General features: G+C 41.7%; 1 protein-coding gene across 4 annotated transcripts in view; it reads left to right on the forward strand.

Annotated features, from left to right (window-relative positions):
* DYNC1I2 (dynein cytoplasmic 1 intermediate chain 2) overlaps positions 1-26,450 on the forward strand; it is a 476,044-nt gene that overhangs the window by 356,864 nt on the left and 92,730 nt on the right. For all 4 annotated transcript variants that reach the window (XM_086956121.1, XM_086956122.1, XM_086956123.1 and 1 more), the window contains 3 exons: positions 12,560-12,685; positions 18,868-19,014; positions 19,464-19,577. In XM_086956121.1, the coding sequence (XP_086812247.1) occupies positions 12,560-12,685; positions 18,868-19,014; positions 19,464-19,577 (387 nt within the window). The remainder of the gene's footprint in view (positions 1-12,559; positions 12,686-18,867; positions 19,015-19,463; positions 19,578-26,450) is intronic.

A 26,450-nucleotide genomic window follows, 5' to 3' on the forward strand; every position in this document is an offset into this window, starting at 1 on the left:
GCACAAACACCATGGAGGCAGGAGATGATAAAGAGATGTTAAATACACATTGGAGATGATATAGTGGAAGAAAGGAAGTAACTATGAGCAAACTTAAAGTTGCACAGTATATTTAAAGTCTGATTTTACATTAAAATCAATTTGCTACTAGTTTAAAAAATACATATAAAAATGAATAATGTCTCAAACAATTTTTGAATAATTATATATAAATTTATTATTCTGATTTTTCAAAATTAAAAAGAACTTCTAATAATTCTTGGTCAGATTTTGACTAATTTTCAATTAACAAATCCACAGCTTCAACACATTGCAGAAGTTTTATGTCCATTGATTGATCAAAGAATTCTGAATCATTTTCTTTGTCTTGGTTGCATTCTGCAATTTCCACGGTATTTTTCTGCTCTCCTTCCATTTCTATGCTGTAAAATGAATTAAAAAAAAATATATCAGTACAGATAGGGCACTGTTGGGTTTAAGTACAGACAGGTAGTTTGGTTTTTTAAACAGTGATTTTTTCGTTGGGCAGTGTATGGTATCAAACTGGAAGTAGAAATATGAAAAAATGTATGAAATAAACTCTAAGTCAATTCTTAATAATACAAGACAAGTCTAACTCCATCCATAACTAAAACAGAGAAGTCTATTTTATTCTTTAAGTATTACAGAGGGATAGTATTTAACTATCAGAAAATATTTTCCTAATTAGCTTACAGTACAGAACATACTTCAGTTTTTAAAATAACATCTTACCTTTAAAATAGAACTTCAAGTTATCAGTTGAAATGTACTTGATATGTACTTCAAGAAGTAGTAGTCAAAATGGCTGTGTTTCTCTCTCTTTCTTTATATATATTCAGGTACATAACCAATCAAATGTCATGAAATAATAGAAGATATTGAAAGTAGCATTTTGATTGGTTGTCAATTCTAACACTTCATAAGTGTTTTGGTTAGGTAATTTACCTCAGGATATTTAATCAGGCTTACAGTATAATTTTCACAATGAAATTCCATCAAATTTGGGGAAATGGTAGGGACTGCTATGTAGTAGGGGCTATTCTATATTTGATGAAAGTGTCTGTAGTGGTTTTTCTGTAAATTACTTTCCCACCTTTTTTTATCGAGCGCTTACCGGTGCGCTCCCCTGTACGCGAACCGGCAGCGTTACGGGAGTCTTCCATTTTGTGTATTGGTGGAATTAAGACATAAGATGGAGGACAAACAATGTACGGAATGGGTAGAAGGGGGCACGGTAGACACTTTGTGACCCTCTAGGTTTTCGGAGGGAGGATTAGGATGCTGATACATGCAAAAATTAAGGAAAAAAAATTAAGAAATTTTGCGGGGGGAGCGCTCGGTACGCGCACCGGTAAGCTAACCGGGGAGCGTACTTTAGTGAAGAAAAAAAAAGAATACATTTTACATCTTTTGATATTTGCTATTAAAAAAAACATTGAAAGTCACTGAAAAACCATAGGTTATAGACCATATATAGTTAAGAATTAGCATTTACAAAACCTTGAAAATTCACTGAAAAAACCATAGGTTATAGACCATATATAGTTAGGGATTAGCATTTACAAAACCTTATTTTACTCACACAAAACCATTGAAATTCGCATATATAGTTAGTTGCACTAACTATATATCGCGCACCCGCAATCCACTGCTGTTGATGTCACATATTACATCATTCATGACATGGTCAGTGACATCACTGATGACATCTCAAATGACATCTCAAATGACATCACTGATGACATCACTGTTGACAACTCAAATGACATCAATGATCACATCACTGATGATATTATTCATGTGATAATACGATGAACCTCTTCAGACTCTAATATAACCTTAGATACACTCAGTGTAAACAGACACTCACAGACTGTCACTCATCCATGGAGTTACTCACACACCTAGTCAGTCATGCAAAGAATCAATCACACCTCAATTTCCTCAACTATACAGTTATACACACCTTACTTATTCAAACATATACTAACACATATTTACTCTCTTATACAATCCCTGATACAAGTTCACAATGATCCATACAGCCACTCACACATTCACTGGCTCTTATGCACAGTTATTTATATATGTCAACTCTCACATGTACTGTGTTTTACATATGTACTCACTTTGACATGTAGCACTGAGATATCAATTCACTCACCAATACACTCATACACACAGTCAACCGCCCATGCAGCTGTTTCCACATGCACTTTTGAACCCATACATCTAGTGAATCAACGGCCCACACCTCTATGCACAGTCATACACCTCCCAGCCACCCACACACACACACTCAGTCTCCCATACAAATACTTGGGCAACCAATCAAAAACCCATATAGTTACTCATATAGCTACTGATCAACACATGCAGCAGTTTACAGAACAACAGACATAATGATGCACAAATTAAGACAGTTTAGTCACTAACCCATGCACTCAGTGAGACACATTTAATCACTCACTCATACAGTCAGTCAGGCACCTACTAAATCCTTCATCCAGACACTTATACATCCACTCATTCTTCAATATGTAAGACATATTTTAACTTTACAGAAACATACACTCACTGGATGTTGTCATCAGTGATGTCATTTGAGATGTCATCAGTGATGTCATCAGTGATGTCACTGACCATGTCATGAATGATGTAATATGTGACATCATCAGCAGTGGATTGCGGGTGCGCGATATATAGTTAGTGCAACTAACTATATATGCGAATTTCAATGGTTTTGTGCGAGTAAAATAAGGTTTTGTAAATGCTAATCCCTAAATATATAGGGTCTATAACCTATGGTTTTTTCAGTATATATATATATATATATATATATATATATATATATATATATATATATATATATTCCAGCTCCGAAGTACCCAACGTACAAAGGAGCACCCGGACCTCAGCTGCACACAAGGAACCTTGAATGGTAAGCACGCGTCCAGCACAACGAGGATGGGCCGCCGCGTAAATGTTCCAGCTCCGAGGTACCCAACGTACAAAGGAGCACCCGGCCCCAGCTGCACATGTTGCGCTAATGTTCAGTTGGTATGGAGCTGGAATATTTATGCGGCGGCCCATGCCGCGGAAGGAGCACCACCCTGAAAGAATCGGGGGCCATGCGGTCTTGACTACGGGCCGAGAACATGGGACAGCAGCGTATGGATTCTGCACGCATTCCACACAGCGAGGCCTATCTGTGGGCTTGAGAAGTTACCAACTGAACATTAGCGCGACGTAAGGCACTACAAGTCCCATAAGTCCCATCTAGGGCGTGCATCTAAGCAAGAGGGGGTGTGGTGCCTCAAGCGCTCCTTCATAACTGCCAAAGCCTCTGAAAAGAAGTGGGGACACTTCGAAACGCGTCAGGCATCCAGGGCAGTTTGAACAGTCAAAGGATATCGTTGTGCTGGAGGCGTGCTTACCATTCAAGGCTCCTTGTGTGCAGCTGAGGTCCGGGTGCTCCTTTGTACGTTGGGTAAAAAAAAGGAGCTGGAATATATATATATATATATATATATATATATATATATATATATATATATATATATATATATATATATCAGCCTCGTGGGCCCTTGATCCATGCAGGGTAGTTACATTGTTTACAGGTTTTTATGCAGTGAACCAAATACATATTGTTGGTGAGCAATAAATCTCACACGGATTGGACTGGTGTCCAGCCTTTTTCCTTTTGTGGTTGGAACTTTTTCAAATATTGTGGGTTTTGCTACCACGGCAGGAGCCGGCGCTTCGAAGGCAGGCGAGCGGCGTACAGTGGAAAAAAAATATATATACATATCAGCTCCTATGGTGAAAGTTTGGGGGTGATTGGTCAAGGGCGGGCCGAGATAAAAGGGGGGTCCCGAAACGCTTTCTCCATGTTAATTTCCATAGGAAACTTTAGACAAAGCTACAGGTCGAACAGGTGAACGGAATTACTACAAATTTGGCAGGGAGCAGGGTCTTGGTCTGGAAAGCACGCTTTTGTTTATTTGGTGTAAATCCGTTAAGTAGTGTTGGAGAAATATCGAAATTTTTACAGATATCTACATTTGGGAATTCTGCCATCTGATTGGTAGAGGCTTTACGAGCACGAGCTTGCTGCTTTATGGTTGCGAGCGGGTGCAACTAGGAAGTTTTGACCAAGAGAGCCCGATGCCCACCAAAGACTGCCATAATAAGGAATGGGGGACCACCTCATGTCGATTATCACCTTCTGTCCGTTTTCCACAGCACGAGTGGAGTTGAGATAACACGCCATTATGCCCTGCCACGAATTAAGAAAAACCAGACGGTACCTTTACCTGGGCTTTCCATTATGAGGAAGCCCCGCCCCTTCACGATGTCAACACAATCCTACTGGATAAAGATCAGGAAGAAGAGCAGTTGTCGTGAGATGACACCGGAGGAGTACAGAAGGAAGGCGTCTCAGCAGCGGAGTATCGAGGACGAGAAGCAGCTGATAGCGAAGGGGATAGAAGACCGGTTTCCGAGGGACCCCTGACAGAGCCTGGAGGCCACCGTTACCACACACCACCGAGCCACGCTCCTGGAGGAGCGTGGCCACACCAGGTACGAGTGAGGTTCTCGGGTTGGGTAGGGAGGCGGGGAAGCCCTGCGGTATAGCAACGACTCTAGGGCATCTCACTCCCGAATCTTAAACCCCACGAGACCGATTCACCAACCCTTCACCTGCACTCCTCACACTAGTGAGAAGTGAAGTAACTCTTGTACATAGTGCACAGCAGCACTGTGGTGACCCTTGCACTTCCCCGGTTACTTGGGTAGATAATAGCGATTGAGGACGGCATTCCTGACACCCTGTTTCTTTCTTCCCCCTCACCAAACCCGGGCAGGATTCCATTGGCGAGAGTACAAGGACCCCGAGGAGGAGCTGAGAAGAGGAGACTCGCCACCAAACCCATCTTGTCACCACGATCCGGCTTATTTAACACGTGAAAGACTCAGTGCCTGTCCTAAAAAGGTGTTTTAAGAAAATAAAACCCTACTTAACAAGACCTGGTCTCCGGTCCCTTACTTCCACCCCGACACAGAAGTGTTGGTCGTCATTTTGTGATTCCGTTGAAGCGAGTAAGGGGGAAAAAAGAGCGAAAAAGGAGGGTAGGAGCACTGTAAGCTCTGTGGGGGAGTGCAAAGCAAAGTAGTCACTCCTACCGGTCTGAAAGTGCGGTGTTGCTCAGAGTGACATGGTGGTGAGATGATATGCTGCTACACTCTGGTATGAAACCGAGAGCCTAAACCGTGAGCTCATTGCTGTAAAGTGATGTGCTCTGGTCTTTGTAGCATACGTGTGCAAGTAGCGTTAGTAGGTGTTTATACCATACAGGGAGTGGGAAGCGAACTACTGACCGCTATTGTGCGTTTATACTATACCGGAAGCGGGAAGCGAAGTACTCGCGCCTACCGGTGTGAAGACTTGGGGATCAAACCGAGGTGATTGCTGTAAATGGATGGGCTCTGGATGCTGTAGTATACATGTGCAAGTAGTGTTAGTAGGCGTTTATACCGTACAGGGAGTGGGAAGCGAACTACTGACCGCTACCTTGTGTTTATACTATACCGGAAGCGAAGTACTCGCGCCTACCGGTGTGAAGACTCGGGGATGAAAACGAGCTGATTGCTGTAAAGTGATGGGCTCTGGGCACTGTAGGATACTAGCCGCTCTAGTATAACTGTGTAAGTAGTGTTAGCATGCTTTTATAGTATATAGGGAGTTGGGTAGCGAACTACTTTCTCCTACTGGTCTGAAGACTTGGGGATTAAAGCGTGAGCCTAAATCGGGAGCTCATTGCTGTAAAGTGATGTGCTCTGGGCGCTGTAGTATACCTGTGGAAGTAGTGTTAGTTTGCGTTTATATAATACAGGCAGTGGGAACCGAACTACTCGCCGCTACCGATCTCAAGACTCGTGGATGAAACCATGAGCTCATTGCTGTAAAGTCATGTGCTCTGTGTAGTATTCCAATGTAAGATATAGAGAGTGTTGGTATGTAATTCTACTAGAATGTAAGTATGTAATGTTAGAATGTAGGGATGTCATGAGGTGAACCTTGGGGAGTTTGTACACGGTGCTGGAGAAGACGGTTGCCTTGCTGTCTGCTCCTGTTGGTGGGTGTTTAAGGTGTCTCGTTTTCCTGCAATAAATCTACTTATCAGATCCACTGCGGTCTGCCTAGTCACTACATAAATTTGGTGACGAGCGGGAGAAGGTAAAAAGAAGGCAGCACTCTCCAATATTTCAAAGTTGTTTGCATTGTGCTGAAGACTCGTTTTCTTTGTGTAGCTGTTTCTACTCATACCAGGGTCGTCGGCTCATTGAACTATGTCATCCGACCTCTGGTAGGATTTATATTTTTAGATTTTGCGCTTCCTCTGCCTCTTCACTACACTCTGGTCGCTGTACTACATGGGTGTAAGTAGTCTTAGTATGCGTTTATACTAACCAATGCATCGTGGTCCTTGGGAGCGCGATTTCCCAGGCGCAGCTCATACAATGTCCCAGGGTGTACATCCGCAGGACATTTATGTTTGCTATTAGAGGGCGGATCATGGTTTCCATCCTGTGATAGCAAATTCTTGTTTGACTCGTTGAAGCGAGGGGAGGAAAACCCTGTATCACTTTAATAGAGCAGATCCGGATGGTAAAAATGGGGAAGAAAAAAAGCGGGGTCTCACTTGTTGATTTAAGTGAGGCTTCTGGTGGGTAATGTTCCATGGCTAATCCTATTATTATATTGCGGGGTCTCTGTAGGACAGGGGATGTTCATGTCACATGTAAATTAGGCGCAGAGGGGCACAGAGACGTTTCGCAGCCTAGTGGATTGCCACCTTCCCGGGTATTGTTTACTAATTGTTCGGGGGCCTTCGAGGCCAACTGAAGTCCGGGGATCGACACCCTCCGGGGCTTTACTTAAAAATGCAGGGTGGGCCTCGCCAGTCCCTGACGTTTCGGTGGCCCTAGGCAGTGCCTTATTGGTTCTGTAATCACACGGGCAGTACTGATGGTGTTATAAAGTGATACAGGCATAGAACCCTTGTAGAATTACCCATGCTTCATTGTGTAATAGTCTGTTGGTTTATATTTGGTAGGTGCACCGCAAAATTACAAATGTTTTCCTTCATAACGTCCTACAAACAGACGATTTTCACAATAAACTACAGACAAGTGTGAAAAAAAAATAACCTGTATTATAACAACACAAATAAATGGAAACACAAGTTTATTAGAACAAACAACAGTATAACATGAAATACGTGGGTGGGACTCCTCCGGAAGCAGCGTACAAAACCTGAAAGACAAAAATGAAACCTAAGTATGTGTGCCATGTGGAAAAGGAAAAGAAAAGTAGTCCGAATGAAAGGAAGATAGTGAGAATGGGAGGGAGAGGGAGTCGGTGGAAGGGAGAAGGGGAGGAAGAGTCAAAAGAACAGAAGGAGCAGGAGACAGAGTGTCGGCCTACCTCACCCAACCCTCAGTGTTTACATCCCGTCACCCGTTTGTCTAGGACGCTAGGGTCCGCAAGAAAGTGTGGTCCAGCAAGTCCTTAAAATGAAACATATGAATGAGGCCATAGATTACATTATTAGCTACGGGAACATCGCTTGTCTGCACCTGTGCACCCAGGGTGCTGCACCCCAGCACCTTCCCCCGCACTGTGCTCAATTGTAGGTCCTGCGCACCGATGCTTTACTGCTCACATGACACCACTGATGTGACCAACGACGTGCCGTTGCAAGCTCCGACTCCGGCGTGCCTCTGTATGGTGGGCGAGCAGGTCTCCGGTTGGGAACGGTGTCTTGATACCACGCTGGAAGGCGTCAGAATGCCCAGGGCATCATGACGGGGTGAGCACCCGCTCCACCCATTTTAGCTCAATAAATTCAGTGTCTCAAAAGGGAGAAATAATTGAATGGTGGAAATGTCTGGAGGTAAATGAAGGTTTATTTCAAGGTTAATTGAAAACACCAGTTGAGTTCATCCTTCGTTTTTGAAGTACGATCTACCAACTGTTAGTGCTAATCGTGGTTCAAAGAGTAGTTGGAGTGCACGAGAATACACAAGGTTAAATAATATGTTATACCAAGGGTCACATACAAAGGAACAGAGCGCATGCTAGAAGCATAATGTGCGCGTGTAATGTAGTGGCGGAAGCCTGTGCGCATGTACACTTAGCAATGAGCTCACTACAGTGTCCTAAAAGCCAACGCCACATGTCTGTAGGGAAGCGCTGCCCGCTGGTTCAGGCCTACAGTACGGCCCAGCAGGTCCTTAAAAAGAGACAGACATGTGAATGAATGAGGTCAGAGATCACATCATTACGCACAGCAACATCGCTTTTTCGCACCTGCGCACCCAGGCTGATGCAACCCACCCATCCCGCAGCACTGTGTTCAACACGTGTCTGCAGGGCAGCGCTGCCCGCTGGCTCAGGCCTACAGTACGGTCCAGCAGGTCTTTAAAATGAGACAGAGATGTGACTGAATGAGGTCAGAGATCTTATCATTACGCATGGCAACTTCGCTTGTTCGCACCTGCGCACTGCTCACCTGCTGTGATTGTTGTGTGCGCAAACACTACGGGCAGCAGTGTTCACAATTCAGGTGCAGTGTTGATTGCAGGATGGTGTACACCTCATGGATTCCTATGGAAACACGACGGTAGAGTTCACAATTTAGAACCAGTGTTTATTGGCAGGATGGTGTACACCTCATGGATCCCTTTTTTTATTGCGCATTGTGATAGGCGAGGTGGATGCAGCCATATGACCTGAGGCAGTGTGGAAGAACTGGGACATGTGGCGTTGTCATTATCCTATTTATGCATACGCAAAGTGGGCTGGGCTTGCGTACGCCAGGCCAGCGTAGGGGTGTGAATAATTGTTCCGGGGATCTGGGTGTTGTTCAGTTCCTGCCTGGTCAGGAAGTGTGCTTATGTGTGTTTCTTTTGCAGTTTTGACGTAGCAGAATGCACAATTTACATTAATGTAGCATGTATTGTGAGGGTGGCAACTATCGCTAATGAGATGCCGTTCGAAAAGATTGATTTTGCGAAGCGTACACCTGTGAATGTGCTAGGATGGAGGAAGGATCAGCAGTGAGGCTATGTCATACACAGTGAAAACGCTCATTACAGTCAAGCAATGTATGTCAAACGTGAATCTCAAAGTCTCACATATAATACACTACTATATTGGTAAAGCCTGACAGAAGAGCGTACTGCAAAACAAATCTACACATTACTGTTTACTGTTTGTCACATGTGATCTAGGATGTGCACTCTGCCCGTGGCTGATGCTACTACGTAGAGCCACCAATACCCAGGCCGAAAGGCAGCACAATAATGTGCACAAACACACACACCAAGGGCATCGTGTAACATACATTTGTTTTTTGATGAAACGTTTGAGGTGCATGGCCATCACACGTGGAAGGCTAATGTACAGGTCATGAATATTGATCAAGATGATTGTTGCATGTTGTGTGTAGTATAAGATGTGTATACAGCAAAAAAAAAAAAAGCTATTTAAGGTAAAGAGGTGTCTCTCATCTGTAGAGAGAATTACTAAAATGGGTGGGGTCGTCCAACTGTTACAATGGGAAATGTTATGAAGCAATCAAATGCTTTTTTTTTAAGGTCACATGGCAATCGTACACCGAGTGTGCAAGGAGGCCACACCCGACGCGATTTTGAGAAAATATATTTATCATAATATAACTTTATTACAGTTAGAAATATATTAATGTTTCAAATATTTGAGATTATCGCTTTGTGTCATATACTGTTTAAAGGTATTTAGATATACTTTTGAGACAAAAAGAAAGAGGAAATGGCGTACCCGGCATGCCACCATACGTCTGTGACGTAACACCGGTCCTGGCGGCGTGCATACGCAACGGGCGCGGCCCCATATGTACATGACGTAACGCGTGGCTTGATACTGCGTACCCGTCGGATACCAAAGTAGCAGCTGGGGCGACTTCATGTGTTTATGATGTTACGCAGTGTCACGAACCCGTCTGATACCAAATGCTCATCATATACAAGTTTAACAATATGGTGCATCGGATTAGCCTGGTGATGGAGCTTGGTACGCTACCGTATGGGAGTGCAGTTTTCTAAAAAAAAAGAGATACATATTTTTGGGGGAAGATATAAAACATTACATACTTTTTAAAGTAAAAAAAAGTATAATTAAGTTCCAAAATATTTAAAAAAATAATAGAAAAAAATATAGGTTTCATGAATATTAAAATATGAAATTAACATTTAAAAAAACTTTTAAATTCACTGAAAAAGCCATAGGTTCTACAGACGTTATAGTTAGAAATTAGCATTTAAAAAACCTTAGAAATTTACTGAAAAAAAACATAGGTTTCAGGGACATTATAGTTAGTTGGGCATTTGACTCCTATAAAACCAGAGAAATTCGCCAGTTATAGTTAGTTGAGCTAACTGTAACTTGCGCGCCCGCAATGCACTGGTGATGACGTCACATATTACATACCTCATGACATGGTCAGTGACATCACTGAAGGCATCTCAAATGACATCACTCATGACATCATCCATGTGAAAATCTGATGCATATACTGATGCCTTAATATAAAGTTTTATACACACACTCTAAAATACAGACTATTATTTTTTAAACCATACACACAACAATGCCAGATAGTACATACCAACCACTATTTCCTAGGGGTATACACACATCCAGTCAGTTATACATGCAGTTACTCATCAATACAGTACTATAATATGCATTCATACATACAGTAACAATCAGCCACTCAACCATAGAGTTACTCACACACCTGGTCAGTCATGCAAAGAATCAATCACATACCAATTTACTCATGTACACAGTTATACACACACCAACTACGTTATTTATACACACACTACATCACTTATTTATGCAGATACCAACACATACTTACTGTCTTATACAATCACTGATAGAAGCAGCCACTCATTTATACAAACACTCTTCAAATAACTTACTCTCACGTATAGTCATTTATATATTCCAACACTCAAATAAACTACCTTAAAACATATGTAGTTACTCACACATGTACCACTGAGAAATTCATTCACTCACCAACACATCCATACACACACTAACTCATCCATACAGCCTTCCCAGATGCACTTTTGAATCCCTACAACCAGTGAATCACCCACTCAGACATCTATGCAGTCACACACCCTCCCACCCACCCACACAGACACTCAAGCACCCATACAGATACTCAGAGAACAAATCAATAACCCATATAGACACTCATGTAGCTACTCACCAACCCATGCAGCCGCTTACACACCAATTGAGAGACGAATGCAGACTTTTACACAGTTTAGTCACTAACCCATGCATTCGGTAAGACACGTTCAATCACTCACTTATACAGCCAGTCATGCACCTACTAAATAATCCATTCAGGCACTTGTAAATCCACTCATTCTTCAATACACCTTGGCCTAGATATATATGAAAAATATTTAAACTTTCCAGAAACCCTCGTTCACTGGATGGTGCCATCAGTGATGTCATTTGAGATGTCATGAGTGAAGTCACTGACCATTTCATGAGTGATGTAATATGTGATGTCATCACCAGTGCATTGCAGGCGCATGAGATATAGTTAGCTCAACTAACTATAACTGGTGAATTTCTCTGGTTTTATATGAGTCAAATGTCCAACTAACTATAATGTCCCTGAAACCTATGTTTTTTTCAGTGATATATATATGTGCGTGTGTGTGTGTGTGTGTTTGATAATGACTGCTTCCTCAAGAGGAGACTGCTTTTCTAATTTTTGACATCATAGCTACCCTTCAGTTAAGCACCATCACTTCCATGTGGATGATAGACACTCCAAAAGAGTAATCTACAGTAAGGTGGACTCTCCACCAGGTCAGCAGAGGCTATCACCCACATACTTAAGAGATCACTAACAGGCCAATGTAGCAGTTCCATTGAAGAGAATAAAGCGTAACCCAGCGATTGCAGTGTTTGATAGGAGTTAATCCCTGAGATACAAAAAAAGTCCCTTTGTGCGTGAAGTTCAATTCACAAGCAATTGTGCGGGTTCCCTGCCAAAGACCTGGCATATATAGCATAGCAGTCGTAGGTGGGGGAATCTAGTGATGGGCGCTCACCCTAAACATGGCGGGACCACTGTCACTTTGACTACATGGCCCACTAGTAGACAAGTCATTAGCTTATATGTTTCTGATGACGCGACTAAGAGAGGCCACACTGCATTCCCGGTCTCTTAATAGAACAGAGCGTGAGAAACATGAATTTGGTAGGGCGGTAGCAAAATGTTTTTTCCCCCTCTTCTTTGAAAAAATAATTTTCATATTGCTGGTACCAGATGGAAAGGATACAAAGGTTTTGCATGTTTGTACTTGAATGAATAATAATGTTTCAAATATTTTTTGGGGAGCCTTCAAATCGAAGCTAACTTCTTTGCTTTGCTATTTTTGATTCCAGTATCCTGAACTACTTGTTGCATCCTATAACAATAATGAGGATGCCCCTCATGAGCCTGATGGTGTCGCTCTTGTATGGAATATGAAATATAAGAAAACTACTCCAGAATACGTTTTCCACTGTCAGGTTTGTTGCGTTTCAGACAATTATTTGTCAGATAGGTGTTGATTATACACAATTACGTAATTCAACTACGTTGTACTATATCCACATAAATTTTCGAGCAATCAGTGAGGAGAATTGACAAGTGCCTAAGAAAAAAGAAAATGCATGGTTTTAAAGTAAATGAAACTATTTACATACAACTCGCAAATGTATATCTTTTGCATTCATAATTTTGAAAGGTTATTTTGAAATATTTTGTGAAAGAAAAAGGGGAACTCCAATAGCCGCCTTAAGTGTTGTCTGAATGTAATGTATTTTTCTGAATGGTAATACAAGCAGTCATCAAGCAATCAGCCTTTTGCATAAAGCTTACCAAAATCCTCACTTCCCCCATGAAAGTGGTATTACTTTCTATATAAAGCTTTCCCACCATTGTTAAAAAAAATTAAAAAAAGCTGATCATATCAGATAACTTTTAATTAACCTCTACAGGCTTCCACTAGAAGTTTGAATATTGTTCAACCTTTATTGTGTATATATTTATTTTTGTTATTAAAACAAACCATTTGTGTCTTCCATAGTACCTCGGCTGCAAAATTCAATGTAGCTGAAGTTGTACAAAATATGTATCTCCTTTTGAACTCCTTGAATCAAGAAAACTAAAGCAGACTTTTGCTGTGTTCTGAGAACATAGAACTCTCTGAGGCGATCTATCTAGCTCCAGATCTCATATAGATTAACAAGGCCTTAAATACTCTTCTCTTTATATCCACATTCTGAGCATTTATTAACCCTTAAAGTACTTTATCTTCCTCACCTATTTTACAATCTCCCTCTCCTTCCTTATTAGTCCTCTGTGCTTTCCTCCACAATGCTATTTCCCCTATGCCATGGCAAATGCTGTATAAATAAATGTTAATCTTTTGAGTCTTCTCATTCACATCCCCCCACAAATCCCCTGCCCCATACTCCAGAACATGTAGTGCAAACCTAAGACATAACGCATTTATTTTAAGTACTTTGGTGATGAATCATGCACCTCATCCTTAGTGGTAAAGTGGTTCTGTCTCTGCTTTTCTCTGCTTTCCTGTCTTTTCATCTTTCTGTATTTCTCTTCATTCTGTCCCTTCTTTGCCTTTTTCTTTGCCTTTTTCCGTGCCAATCTGTACCTCTTTGCTCGGCCCTTACAGCCCACCCACCTCCAGGTCCGCTTCCAAGATGACCAGCCCCTCCCACCTCACTACCAATACATAATGGCAGCCGCTATGCAGCCTCACGTAGTGGTCATACTGAAGGTGCACCATAGCAAACCTGTCTGACGCCAGCACGACAAACCCTGCTCCCCGCGCTTTTCACTTGCTTCGACGCCAGCATCCTCAACACCGGACGCTCAACCGCCTGCCACCCGTGTCGCCATATGACACCCAAGGACCGTTCACCTGCTGCAACTGCACCATCTCCTGCCTTCGCACACCAGACCTACCAACCGCATGGTCTGAAGATCCGGACTCAACCACCTCAGCTGCATCCTACTTAACAAACGCTTCCTCAACAAACACACTGTGAAAATCTGGGAACTGCTCGACTCCATCTCCCCAACATCACCTTCTTCATGGAAACCTGGATGAACCCCATCCTCTGCACCGGATATCTCAACTGCCTTCCCTGACTAGTACAAAATCATCCACAAAGAGCGCACCAACCGACCAGGTGGAGGCATCGCCATCGTACATAGAAACACCCTCCACCTCACAACTAGCTTTGACGACCACTCACCTGACATGGAGCACCTCCACTTCCAGATCAACACGAACTCCACCCTCTGCAGCATCCTATTCTACAGACCCCCCGGATCCTGCCAACCTTTCAGCGAATCCATAGTAGACTTCATCGCACAACACACCCTTGCCTCAACAGACTACATCCTCCTTGGAGACCTCAACTTCCACCTGGACAACCCCAGTGACTCCTACACCAGCGCCCTACTGGAGAACCTCGCCTCCATCGCACTCAAAACAACTGGTCACCTTCCCACACACGCTCAAACCCATCTTCTCCTCAAGCCATAACGTCTCCGTCAGCCATACCTCCAAATTCCAATGGACTGACCAATGCTGTATCCACTTCTCCTTCACCAAACACACCCTACACCACCGCTCCCATTGCTACCGACGCAGAAGCTGGAATAAGGTCTCCGAAGACCAACTTGCGCTCCACAAGGCACCACCACCGCCGACCTCCTCGGACATAAACACATCAGCACGCAACCTCCACTTATGGATCTCCAATTGCGCCAGCACACTGGCCCCCATCAGGAAACCCTCTGGCAAACAGCCCACCGAAAAAGCCAGCTGGTTCTCCTCCACCCTCCAAGAATCCTGGCGCATCTGCAGGCGACTCGAGAGAAGATGGAGGTGCAGCAATAACCGAACAGACTACACAGCCTTCATAACCGCCTTCACCGCGCACCACCACCTCATCAGAGCCACAAATAAAACGACCATACAGGAAAGTTTCCATGCCAACTCCTACAACAGCAAAGAACTCTTCACCGTGATCAAAGAATTTGCCAAACCCAGCACAGGTGCCACTGACATCACTCCCCGAGCCCTCCGCCACAACCTCGCCACCATCCTCCACCACAAGATCACAGACATCTACGACAGCTTCGAAATTCAGGCCCCACCCTCCCACCTGCAACCACCGCACCCAAATGCTCTAGTTCCCCGCTGCCCCTCACCACTGACGACACGTTACAATTCATGAAGACCATCCACACTGGAGCCCCCTCGGACCCCTGCCCCCACCACTTCTTCAACCGAGCCAGCACGACCCCGAACACTGCTGCACCATCAACTGCTCCATCAAATCCGCCACTTTCCCTGAAGACTGGAAAACCGCAGAGCTCAACGCCTGCTGTAAAAACCTTCTGCCGGCCTAACGGACCTCAGGAATTACAGAGCCATCTGTTTGCTCCCCCTCCCAACCAAAGTCATCGGGAAAACCATCAACGCCCAACTCATCAAATTTGGACAACTCCTAATCAGGCATCAGAAGCAACCACAGCACCGAGACTGTGGCTGTCGTCTGTTGCAGCAAGGAGCGCAATCTCCTAGACCGAGGCGAAACTGCGCCCTCATCCTCCTGGACCTCTCGGCGGATTTCGACTCTGTCTCCCACCACACCCTCTTTGCAAAAGTCCATGACGCCGGAATCCGCAGCAAAGCCTGACAGTGGATCCTCATCGGCCAAACCCAGAGAGTCAGGCTCCCACCGTTCTCCTAAGAACCTACAGAGATCAGCTGCAGAGTCCCTCAGTGCTCCTTCCTGAGCCCGACCCTCTTCAACATCTACATGGCTCTGCTGCCAGCCAACGTCAGAAGCCACAGACCAAACATCATGTCCTACACTGACCACAACCAGCTGATTCTCTCCCACACCCACAAATCTACAACCACAAAGAACAACTTCCACAACTGGATGAAGGCAACACCACCTGCATGAAGGACAGCTGCCTCAAACTCCACTCCGACAAAACCTAAGTCCTCATCCTAGGAACCACTCCTCCACGGACAACTGCTGGTGGCCCGCAACGCTCAGAGCTTCCCCCACACCCACTGATGACGCACGTAACTTCTGCATTATCCTTGACTCCACACTCTCAATGAACCCCCAAATCTACGCCGTCATATCCTCCTGCTTTTACACGCTCCACCTGCTTTGAAAGATTTTTACGTGGATCCCCACAAAGTCCAGAAGAACGGTCATTCAGGCACTCGTCAGCAGCAAACTTGACTACGGCAATGCACTCTATGCCAGAACCACCAATAACCTCCAAAAGTAATTGCAAAGAATCCAGAAGGCCTCTGCGAGACTTATCCTTGACATCCCCCGCCACAGCCACTTCGCTGATCACCTGAGAAACCTCCACTGGCCGCAGCAACAAAAGAATCACCTTCAAGCTCCTCACACATTCCTACAAAACCCTCCACAACATTGGACCGGCATCCCTCACCCACCACCTCTCCTTCTACACTCCCACCAGACCCCTCCACTCCACCAACTTGGCCCTGGCCACTATCTTCTTTTACGTTTGCCTAACATAAACATTAACAGGTAATACAGACTTATTTTGGGAATTGTCCCCAACCTATACCTCTCTCAACAAAGGTTGTTTAGATTGAAAGACTAACGTTTCAGTTACGAGTGCCCCTGGAGGATGGTGAGTTTCTTATTGCACCTGTTAATAACGAACAATCCACATGCCCCAATATTTACCAGACCTTTTCCTATATGAATTTCATCAGAAGACCTGTTAACATTTATTGTAGACAAATCCGAAAGTTAGATCTTTCACACCCAGGAATTACTCATCATTTGTGAACAGTTGTTAGCTCAAGAGTTGCCTTCCTCTTCTTTTGTTAGGTTCAGTGAGTACATGCCTTCCCTTCTCTCCACTATAGCAGATAGAACTGTACTCTGATTTGCATCGCCTCAGTAATTTTAGAACGTGGATTTCTTTCTCTTGATAAAGAACACAGGTCTTCTACTACCCCTACCCACTGCGACTGATTTCCCACAGTTATGAGTTGGATGCCTTCTCTTCTCCTTCCCCTACAGGGACTACCCTCTTTCTAAGTTTAGAAACATGATTTCAGTACAGTAATTTTGAGAAATGTAATCCTTTTTGAGAAGAATGTAGAAGTCCTGTAAGTATCAAGAATTGCTGATACTAGAGAGAAGTACAAGAATAAATGCTTTAAATTTCATTTTGTAGCTTGATAAAAGTTGTTAACCCTATTGGTGATAGTGTCTCAAAGTACACATCTGAAAACGCCTTTCAAGTGGTCTTCTGAGTAACATTGTAATAAATAGCTGTATTCCTACAGGAATGTTTTCTTTTGAGTAATTTAGTAATTAATTACTTTTTTTTCTCTGACAGAAAACCCTCTGCATAACTTACAGTAGGGTCTGTTTTGACTCGCACCCAGTGATTTTGGATAATATGAAGCATATCACGTTGATAATAACCTTCGTGGTTGCTTTCTTTTCAACAAAACCACTTAGTAAATGTTAATCCTCATTCTCAAAACCCTTCACGGTTTTAAATGTGTAAAGGGTGGCACTCTGAGCTTCCCCAATTTCCCTTGCAGGGGTTGTATCTGTTTAACACATTTAGTGCTGAGAACATTAGGGTCCTAGCCTCAGCACTTCGTTGTCAGTGCTAAGGATGTGACCTCACACCCTTAGAACTACACCCAATATGCATACCAGTAATATCCCTGTTAGTCCTTCCTCCCCACCTACTTTGGTCACTTTTTCAGATCACGCCTAAATATGTAAAAATATGGATACATTTACAATCCTGTACACGTGGGAAATAAATAGGCATATTCTTCTTGGATAGCATTTGTATAAGACGTAGGGTGAAAGGGTAGTTTACCTCTTGAAAAGAATACATAAATTAGCTTTGATGGAAAACCAAGTGTCTGCCTACTTTGGTGGCACGACCAAACATTGCTTGATTAATCTCTTTAGTGATTTGAGGGATTTGTAAAGCTCCCTGCACGTTTTTGGGATCTTCCCGACTGTAAAGGTTTTACTTATATCACTTCTTGCTATTCGGAGGAACAGTTTTTTTATGGAGGGGCTAATCTGCGCACCATTAGAGAGACACAGCCTCTGTAAAGGTGAAAAACGTGTAACTTTTTTATTACGTTTATGAAGGGACTGCATGATTCAGGCCTTCTTCTGTCTAGTAATAGTTCTTTTTAGATGTCAGTTCTAAAGATAATGTCCGGTTTAGAAGGCCATGGTTTGGCTTTGTAATCTATTACATAGCATGGTGGGAAATTGAAGATTGCTTGATGTGAGAGAAGGACTTGTAAACAGTTGTGACATGCTCTTTTTTTCCTATAGCTTTCCCCGGAGTCTCAATACCAGATTTTGTAGAACATTTTGTTTGGCGTAGACTTTTAACCTTGTTTCGCACCTTAGTAATTTATAACACAGTATTTCACCAAGTTAAGAAAAAAAAAAGCTTCAGAAATTCGAAGACCTAAGGAAGGCACAGGTGCCTCTTTTGGCAAATGACGGGTTAAATAGGATTGCTTTGAAAATGTAAATTGTCTTTCTTTTGTGGAGACATTTTTTTTCTTGTTTTTAATTTAATCGCTGATGCCTTAACTTTTTTTTTTTTATAGTCTGCAGTGATGTCGGCTGCATTTGCAAAATTTCATCCTAATTTGGTCGTGGGTGGCACATATTCAGGTCAAATTGTACTGTGGGATAATCGCAGCAATAAGAGAACCCCAGTGCAGCGGACTCCGCTTTCAGCTGCTGCTCACACGGTAAGGGTCAGAAGTATCGAAGACCTGCAGGAGGCCATTTATAATTTGCACATGCATTCATTGTGTATCCGCCTATAAATCAACCGCTTTGTGTTCGTGGTCAGAATTTCTCAGTGCTTACTAGCGTTATATGTATATCTTAATTTTTGCCTTACGAAAAATGAGTTGACTTTGTTCCTTATTTAATGCTACAATACATTTCCTGGAAGATTTTCTTTCTCTTATTGCAACATTATGCACTTACATAAAAGAATACAGGATAAAATGGTGGATTGTAGTTTCAAAGTTTGAATTGTATAAATGTTTTCATATCAGATGTTACAGTTATAAAATACGTGTTGAAATTAGCTTTTTTAATGATTTCATTTGTTTTATATGAGTTAACGTGTCCTTTTGGAAATTCATCAAATTAGATGTGAGTACTGTATTTGTATGTTTTTTTCATCCAGCATCCGGTGTATTGTGTAAATGTGGTTGGCACACAGAATGCGCACAATCTGATCAGCATCTCAACTGATGGAAAAATATGCTCATGGAGCCTCGACATGCTTTCCCAGCCACAGGTCAGTGGAATATAAATGTGATGCATTGCAAACCTGTGAAATATGTGATCAGTGAGCTTGTGTTGTCAGCTAGTTAACATTTTATTTGTGATAATTTGTATTGTAATTTCTGAGACAAGCTGGTCAACATAATATTCTAAAATATATGTTTATGCCATGGAAACCTGAAATTTTCCATTTTCTAACTTCCAGCACATATTTATATTACATTGCGGCTTGTCAGTTTTTCTAGATTTTCTTTTGATGTGTCCACTTTAGTTTCTTCCACCGTGGGTTTGAACCATTTTAATTACCAATTTCACATAAAGGTGGAAAGGTGGAGATTTAAGTTAACACCAAGTTTGCCTGCTAACTCCCAAATGACCGTGACATAAAGCAATGCATCTGTTGTCACACTGTTACTTCCAAGACATGGAACAAAGATTACTTTCCAATTTGACACAGAATGAGTTACATAAAGCTTCGAATAATCTTGCGACTGCGTTTGGATAATGACATTAAAGAGTAGATGCTGGGAGCACTAATTGCACAATCTAACAGAAGCCATTTGAAAATAACTTTAGATTGTCTCCATCAAATGTATATTGTTGCATACACCTCTTCCTTGGGACTACTCGTTTTTTTTGTAGCTGTACTGTCCACTAGCACATTTTGAAATGCAAATCGTTGTCTGGCTCCCTGTCTCTTAAGTTTTTACTGGTAGACCAGAAACAAGTACAAAATTACTATGTCTGATTCTGTCTCAGTATTTTATTTATTTATTTAAAACACTTGTAGAGCGCGGCTGTCACCTGGCAGGTATCCTGGCGCTGAAGAGCTTACTCCTGAGCTAGAAGCAGTAGGAATCTGTTTAGGGGAATGAAGCGTGGCGGGGATACTAGGGGAAAAGCCATGTTTTGATACGCTTTCTAAAAGGCAGGAGCTGGGAAATTTGACGAATGTCAACGGGCAGACTGTTCCAGAGCTTAGCCGCGGCCACTCTGAAGGATCTTCCCCCGGTCCTTACCTTATTAAATCTAGGTACCGTCACAAGGCAGGCTGTAGCGGATCGTAGAGTTCTGGTGGGGAAATACCAGGAAAACATTTGTTGTAAGGGTCTAGGGCCCGATCCGTGTAATGCCTTGAAGACCAAACAGAGAGCCTTAAAAGCTATTCGTTGCTTCAGAGGAAGCCAGTGTAGCTCGGCTAAGGCTGCTGTGGCCGAGGCTCTCCTGGTCCAACCGAGGGCCAGTTTGGCTGCTGCCGACTGGACTCGTTGGAGTCTGTCCAGTAGTACAACTGGAGACTCAAGCAGGAGAGCATTGCAGTAGTCAAGGCGACTGAGTATAGTACACCTGACTATCAGTGCTCGAGCCTGGGCGGGGAGTAGTGGCAGAATTTTGCGTAGTGAGCGCATAAGGGCCGAGCAGGTAGAGACTGTTTTGGTTACCTGAGTTTCCATGCTAAGGTTGCTGTTTAGCATGACACCCAGATTGCGGACACTGTAGACACACACTTCTCTATTCAGGTGTGTTATGGTTCTCCTTATCAAGCAGCAATAGCATCCACACCCTTTTCCTTCTCTGTGCCCCCAATTAAGTGTTGAACTTTCGGAGTTAAATGGAGATTATCCTTCAGTACTGTGGGAAATAACTTTAAAAATAAATTTTCGACTTGCAAATCATATCAAAACTGCTGCAGAAATGTTTTCACTTAGAAAATGACATGTAGAAAAATGTGCTCACTTTAGAAAGAATCCTTTAAAAATGCATTATTAACATTGCTAAATAATTCATAAATTAATCACACACAGGGAAAATGTGCTTGCATAAATGTATATGAAATAAAGTTGACATTTTTTTCTATGCTATCGTTCTTAAATGAGCCCCTTTAGTAGGCCCAAAAGTCTTTTCTTTCAACTCTTGCTGATAGCTTAATAGACCATTATTTAAAATACTTTTGCCTAGCACCAGCATCTTACTTAAGAATGTGCTAACTTAAAGCTTAAGTTTCCTTAGCTTCATCGTGTCACGTTAGCTCATTTAAACTAAACAAATAACCTTGCTGTGACTATTGAAATAATTAATGATTTAGATAAATTATTGCTAGTTTTGTTTCAGTATGTCTGATTCGCTTTTGCATTCACAATGGACATAGAGCAAATCTTTTAGCTTAGGTAAGCAGTTTCTCAGGAGAACTTTCCTCCATGTTAAAAGCATATGCAACATTGTTTTACTACATACTGGTGTGAATGTTTGCCGTGGGAATGGAGAGAAGAAGCATTGGATGTTGACAACGCCATCGGATGAGCAATTTCCATTATCTTTTGTTAAGTTGTGTTACATTATTGTGTGATTTTAAATGAATAAGTGTTCCTAGCTAGAGAGATTAGAGACTCCAGACTCAAAACGTTTTCCTCTGAGAATCGCTTGGAGGAGACTCTGCAGAGAGTCCCTTATCATTCTAGCTTTGTTACTGGCAGCTATTGCTGAAGGTAACTGTATTCCTTATCTTACCCAAACCCTTCTCTGATTAGTGCTCCTGCAACAATCATTTCCTTCTTTACTTAAATTTTGACATTAACTAATGCAACTGTATGTAACTCAGCTGAGTTTCCAGAACAGCTCTTTGAGGAGTTCTGTCTTGATCTTTTACGAAAAGGAACTCTTCATTGGTTCTATTTAGGGTAGGTTAGGCTCTTATCTAGTTTAGTGACAGTTTTCCCTTATGGAACACCATGTATTGATTTATGCTGTCACTAATCTTTATTTTATTTGGCATTGTGTAGACTGAACTAAATTTGAGTAAATAGTGCAAAAACCATACTAATCCTTTAATATAAATATAGGTTTTGAAAACTTAACCTCTCACCATTGCCTGAATATTAAGGATCTGGCAGTTGATGATATATGCATGATTTGTATTGTATTGTAATTATATTTATATAGCGCTTACTACCCCTGATGAGCTGTCTGAAAGATTTTTTTCGGCGAGTAGCACGCTACTCCAGAACCCAAAAGCATTAGTGGTGAATTAGTATGGTGAAATATGAAATTTATTTGAGCGGTGGATATGTTAGTTTGTTATTTGGATTGAGAATGATAAAATAGGGAAAGGTCTGTATTCCTCTATCATTTACTACCGGTCAAGAGGTCTTGCTTTTTGGCGAGTAGCACACTACTCTGGAACCAAATAAGGATTATTGGTGAATTTGGTTAGTAAAATATTACATTAATTTGAGCGGTGGACATGTTAGTCTGTTATTTGGATTGTACAAGGATAATGGAGGAATAGAAGAGGGAAGGGTTTGCTACCCTGATGAGGTGTTGAAGTGCTTTTTGGTGGGTAGCACGCTAGTCGGGAACCCAAACAGGATTAGTGGGGAATTAGTCTACGGAAATATTAAATCAATTTGAGCGGTGGACTTGTTAGTCTGTTATTAGGATTGAAAAGGAATAGTATAGGGATAGAAGTGGGAAGTGTCTCAAAAGTCTTTTGGGGGAGTTCATATTAGTAGGAGGCTGTTTGAAAAGAGTAAAGGGGCGTGAAGGGGGAAGAGGCAGAGTGAAGGGTTTAGAAAGGCTTGTTTGTTAGATCTGAATAGTAAAAGAGGTATGAGATGATACAAGGAGGCGAAGAGTAGGGGAGAGTCTAGAAAGCTTTATTTTGGGGATCATCGTAGTGGTATGGGTTTTGGGATGAATGAAAGGGGAGGTAGAGGATCATTTTGAGAGCTTTATAGGGTGAGAAATAGGGTAGTGCATTGGAGACTAGTAGAATGAGGTTTGAGACGAGTCAAAGTGGAGGACACACTGCGAGAGATATAGGGTGAGATATAGGGTAGCTCATTGGATATGCTGAATTAGAAGCAAAGTAACAAATTTAAAGATACACATGGAAGGCACATACGTGCAAGGAATGTAATATATGTAGATTAAAGTTGCATTCAATAATCTCAGACCTTCAGGTGTTGCTGTACTTTTTTATTATTTTGTTTTTCCAATTCAATAGTGAAGCAATTCTAGATAAATGGTTATGATAAAAGATTTACTTATTTATGCAGTCACATATATATGTTAAACGTAGAATAATGTAACTACAGGTAATATGTACATTTGTTAAGCAGAAACCAACGAATATCTAGATCTTTAAAAACATAATTATTATACGTTTGTACAAAGCAATACACATATGTAGGTACACGTTTATGGTACAAATAAATAGTTATATACAGAGTGATATGCTGCATATTTATGTTTGAGTATGGTGGTTATGTGGGGAAGAACCAATTCTTGGGTAGGTTTCTGAAGATAAGGTGGTTATCCGTAGATCTTGTGTTTGGGGGTAAAGAGTTAAATAGTTTGGCTGCTTGAACAGAGAAGGATATGCCACCCATGGTTTTTTTCTTGTAAGGTGGGATTTTGAGGCGAGGTGCCACTCTAGAGAGGAGGTTCCTTTGTTGAATGTATTTGGTGATTTTATTCCTGATGAAGAGTGGTTCTGTACCATGTATCACTTGGTGTTTGATACAAAGCAGCTTGAATGTGGATCTTCTGGTAACCGGTAACCAATGGAGGGCTTTCAAGGCAAGGCATGTGGCTTTATTTATAAAAGTAGTCTGGCAGCAGAGTTATGAATCATTTGTAGTCTTTTTATAGTTGTTAAAGGTGATCAGTGATAGAGGCTATTGGCGTAATCGAGTTTGAACAGAATAGGTGAGATGGTGTCCTGGACTTTGTGTGGAAATTCCTGGTGGGGGAAGATGCGTCCGAGTTTTCATGGTAACAAAGCTTATTCTTGCTAGTTTGTCCCCTTGGGCATTACTTGATAGCTTGGAGTCAATTGTGATTTCGAGGTTTCTTACTTCCTTTGATACTTTAGGTAGTAAAGTTAGAGGTGAATCCTGTAAGAAAAAACATGGACCATTGTGAAAATAGTTAAGGAAACTAAACATGTTTTACACATCTGTAAATGATCTGTACTGAGTTTAAAACTTACCTAGCTCAGAGGATGCAAGACAATTTGAAGTCCCTTTGAAATAGTTCTTTGAAGTACCATTAGCTGAGGAAGTATGCAGTAATAATATAAGTAATAGTAATGCAGAACAATGGGCAGTGTAACTGGGATAAATGTTGCATGCCTTGCACATTTCAGTCTGTCTTCAGAGTTTTCAAATTAATCACTGTTTTCATCAAATAGAAATGAGTAATTTTAATACATAATCTTGAGTTTAACATGCTAATGCTACATTAGACAAGGTTCGAACAGAATTTGATTATAGCTCTTTACACATTTCGTTCTGTTACTGTCGTGATTGTATGAAAAGCCCCAACACAATGACCATTTCAGATTGAAAATACTGAACAATTTAAAATGGTGTTGGAATGACGGACACTGGGTCATATTTTCCCTGTTGGTAGGAAGCTGAATGTAAAACATTTGCAAATGTTTTTGTAGTGTTAAAACAGGGTTTGCATCTTTGGTTTGTCTTTTTTTCACACTTTGCAACTGAGCAAGATTGGCTATGTCTCTGTTTGAATCAAAAACGCACCTCGGATGTAGTGTTGCAGATTGAGCTTTAGCACACAGTTCCGCTCTGGGACTAACACTGTAGCAAGGCCAGCACTTTTAATAAATTCCATCGATCAGCTCCAGATGGTATGTCTGACTTTAGGCTATTGTTGTTACTTTAACACTACATTTTCATTGTTATTTGAATACAAATCATGGTGACATTCTTGCACTCAACCCTACTTTATGAAGTGTGAAACTTTAACACTTTAATTATTTAAAATAATATTATCAATCACGATTAAGAAGAGGCATAGAAAGAGCAATGTATTTCAAGGAGCCCGTCATACAGAGGGCGTAAGTCTTTTGACTCCTGGACCGTAGGATAAAAACAGTAAATAAATCCTTCCTACTGCCCATCCCATATTACTGTTAGATTTTGTGACCACTGCATTGCTTGCTTTATTCACAATTATTTTGATGGGAGTACAAAAAGAAGCAGGAAGCGTATATCTATCTACTAAGACCATCTGAAACTAAAATTGAAGTTGACATCACATAGATTGCATGGAGATCTGTACTTTGTTTATAAGGATTGCAGTACTGAAGTGCCACACAGGTTTTATTCATAGACATTAGATTGTTTTCAGAATGAATGTGACTGCATGTAGGAATGGGAATGCCTATTTTTGGATCTGGTGTTTTTGTACAATATTCCCAATACAAAAAAGTTTATCACAGGAGGTCACTTATTCCTCGTTCTTGGAACTATAACATTTAAGAGAGAGCTCATTGTCTCAGCTAGGAAAAATAAGGGGATCCTTACTATGCAGAATCTTTGCACGTGTCTTCTGCTCCTCCATAAGGCACTGCTAAGCAAAGGGTGGAAGCTCCTATGCCAATTGAGAAAGGTCTATGATCGAGAGATGGAAAAGCTCATGGTCTCTTTTTTATTTGTTTTTAAAGGCACCTTACCATTCATTGTGGGTTAAAGCCTTGGTAAAATAACATGTAGTTGACCAACTGTTGCTAGCTAACACTTGTCCTTTTCTAATATTCAAATGTTGCCTGAAATTTCAGAGCCCTTAGCTGCAATACAGTTCATTTTGAAAAGTATTTATACTTTAGATGCTTGGCTTCCATCATGACCAGAGTGCAAAATAGCTAACAGTCCAAAAGTTAAAGGTAAGCACACATGGGCCATATGCAAAAATACAGAACCATGCTGTTTTATTCAAAAGACTATAATTGGTACCAAGTGTATCATCTATGATATTTCGAGTACCATTTTTGATGGTATACTTAATCGAAGTGTTAAGTGAGGGGGTCTCCTGTGCCTCAGTACAAGTGGGATTGAGGTGCAATTGTGAGCATTAACCTTCT

Source organism: Lissotriton vulgaris, chromosome 2_1, assembly GCF_964263255.1.
Source record: "Lissotriton vulgaris chromosome 2_1, aLisVul1.2, whole genome shotgun sequence".
Taxonomy (NCBI): Eukaryota; Metazoa; Chordata; class Amphibia; order Caudata; family Salamandridae; genus Lissotriton; species Lissotriton vulgaris.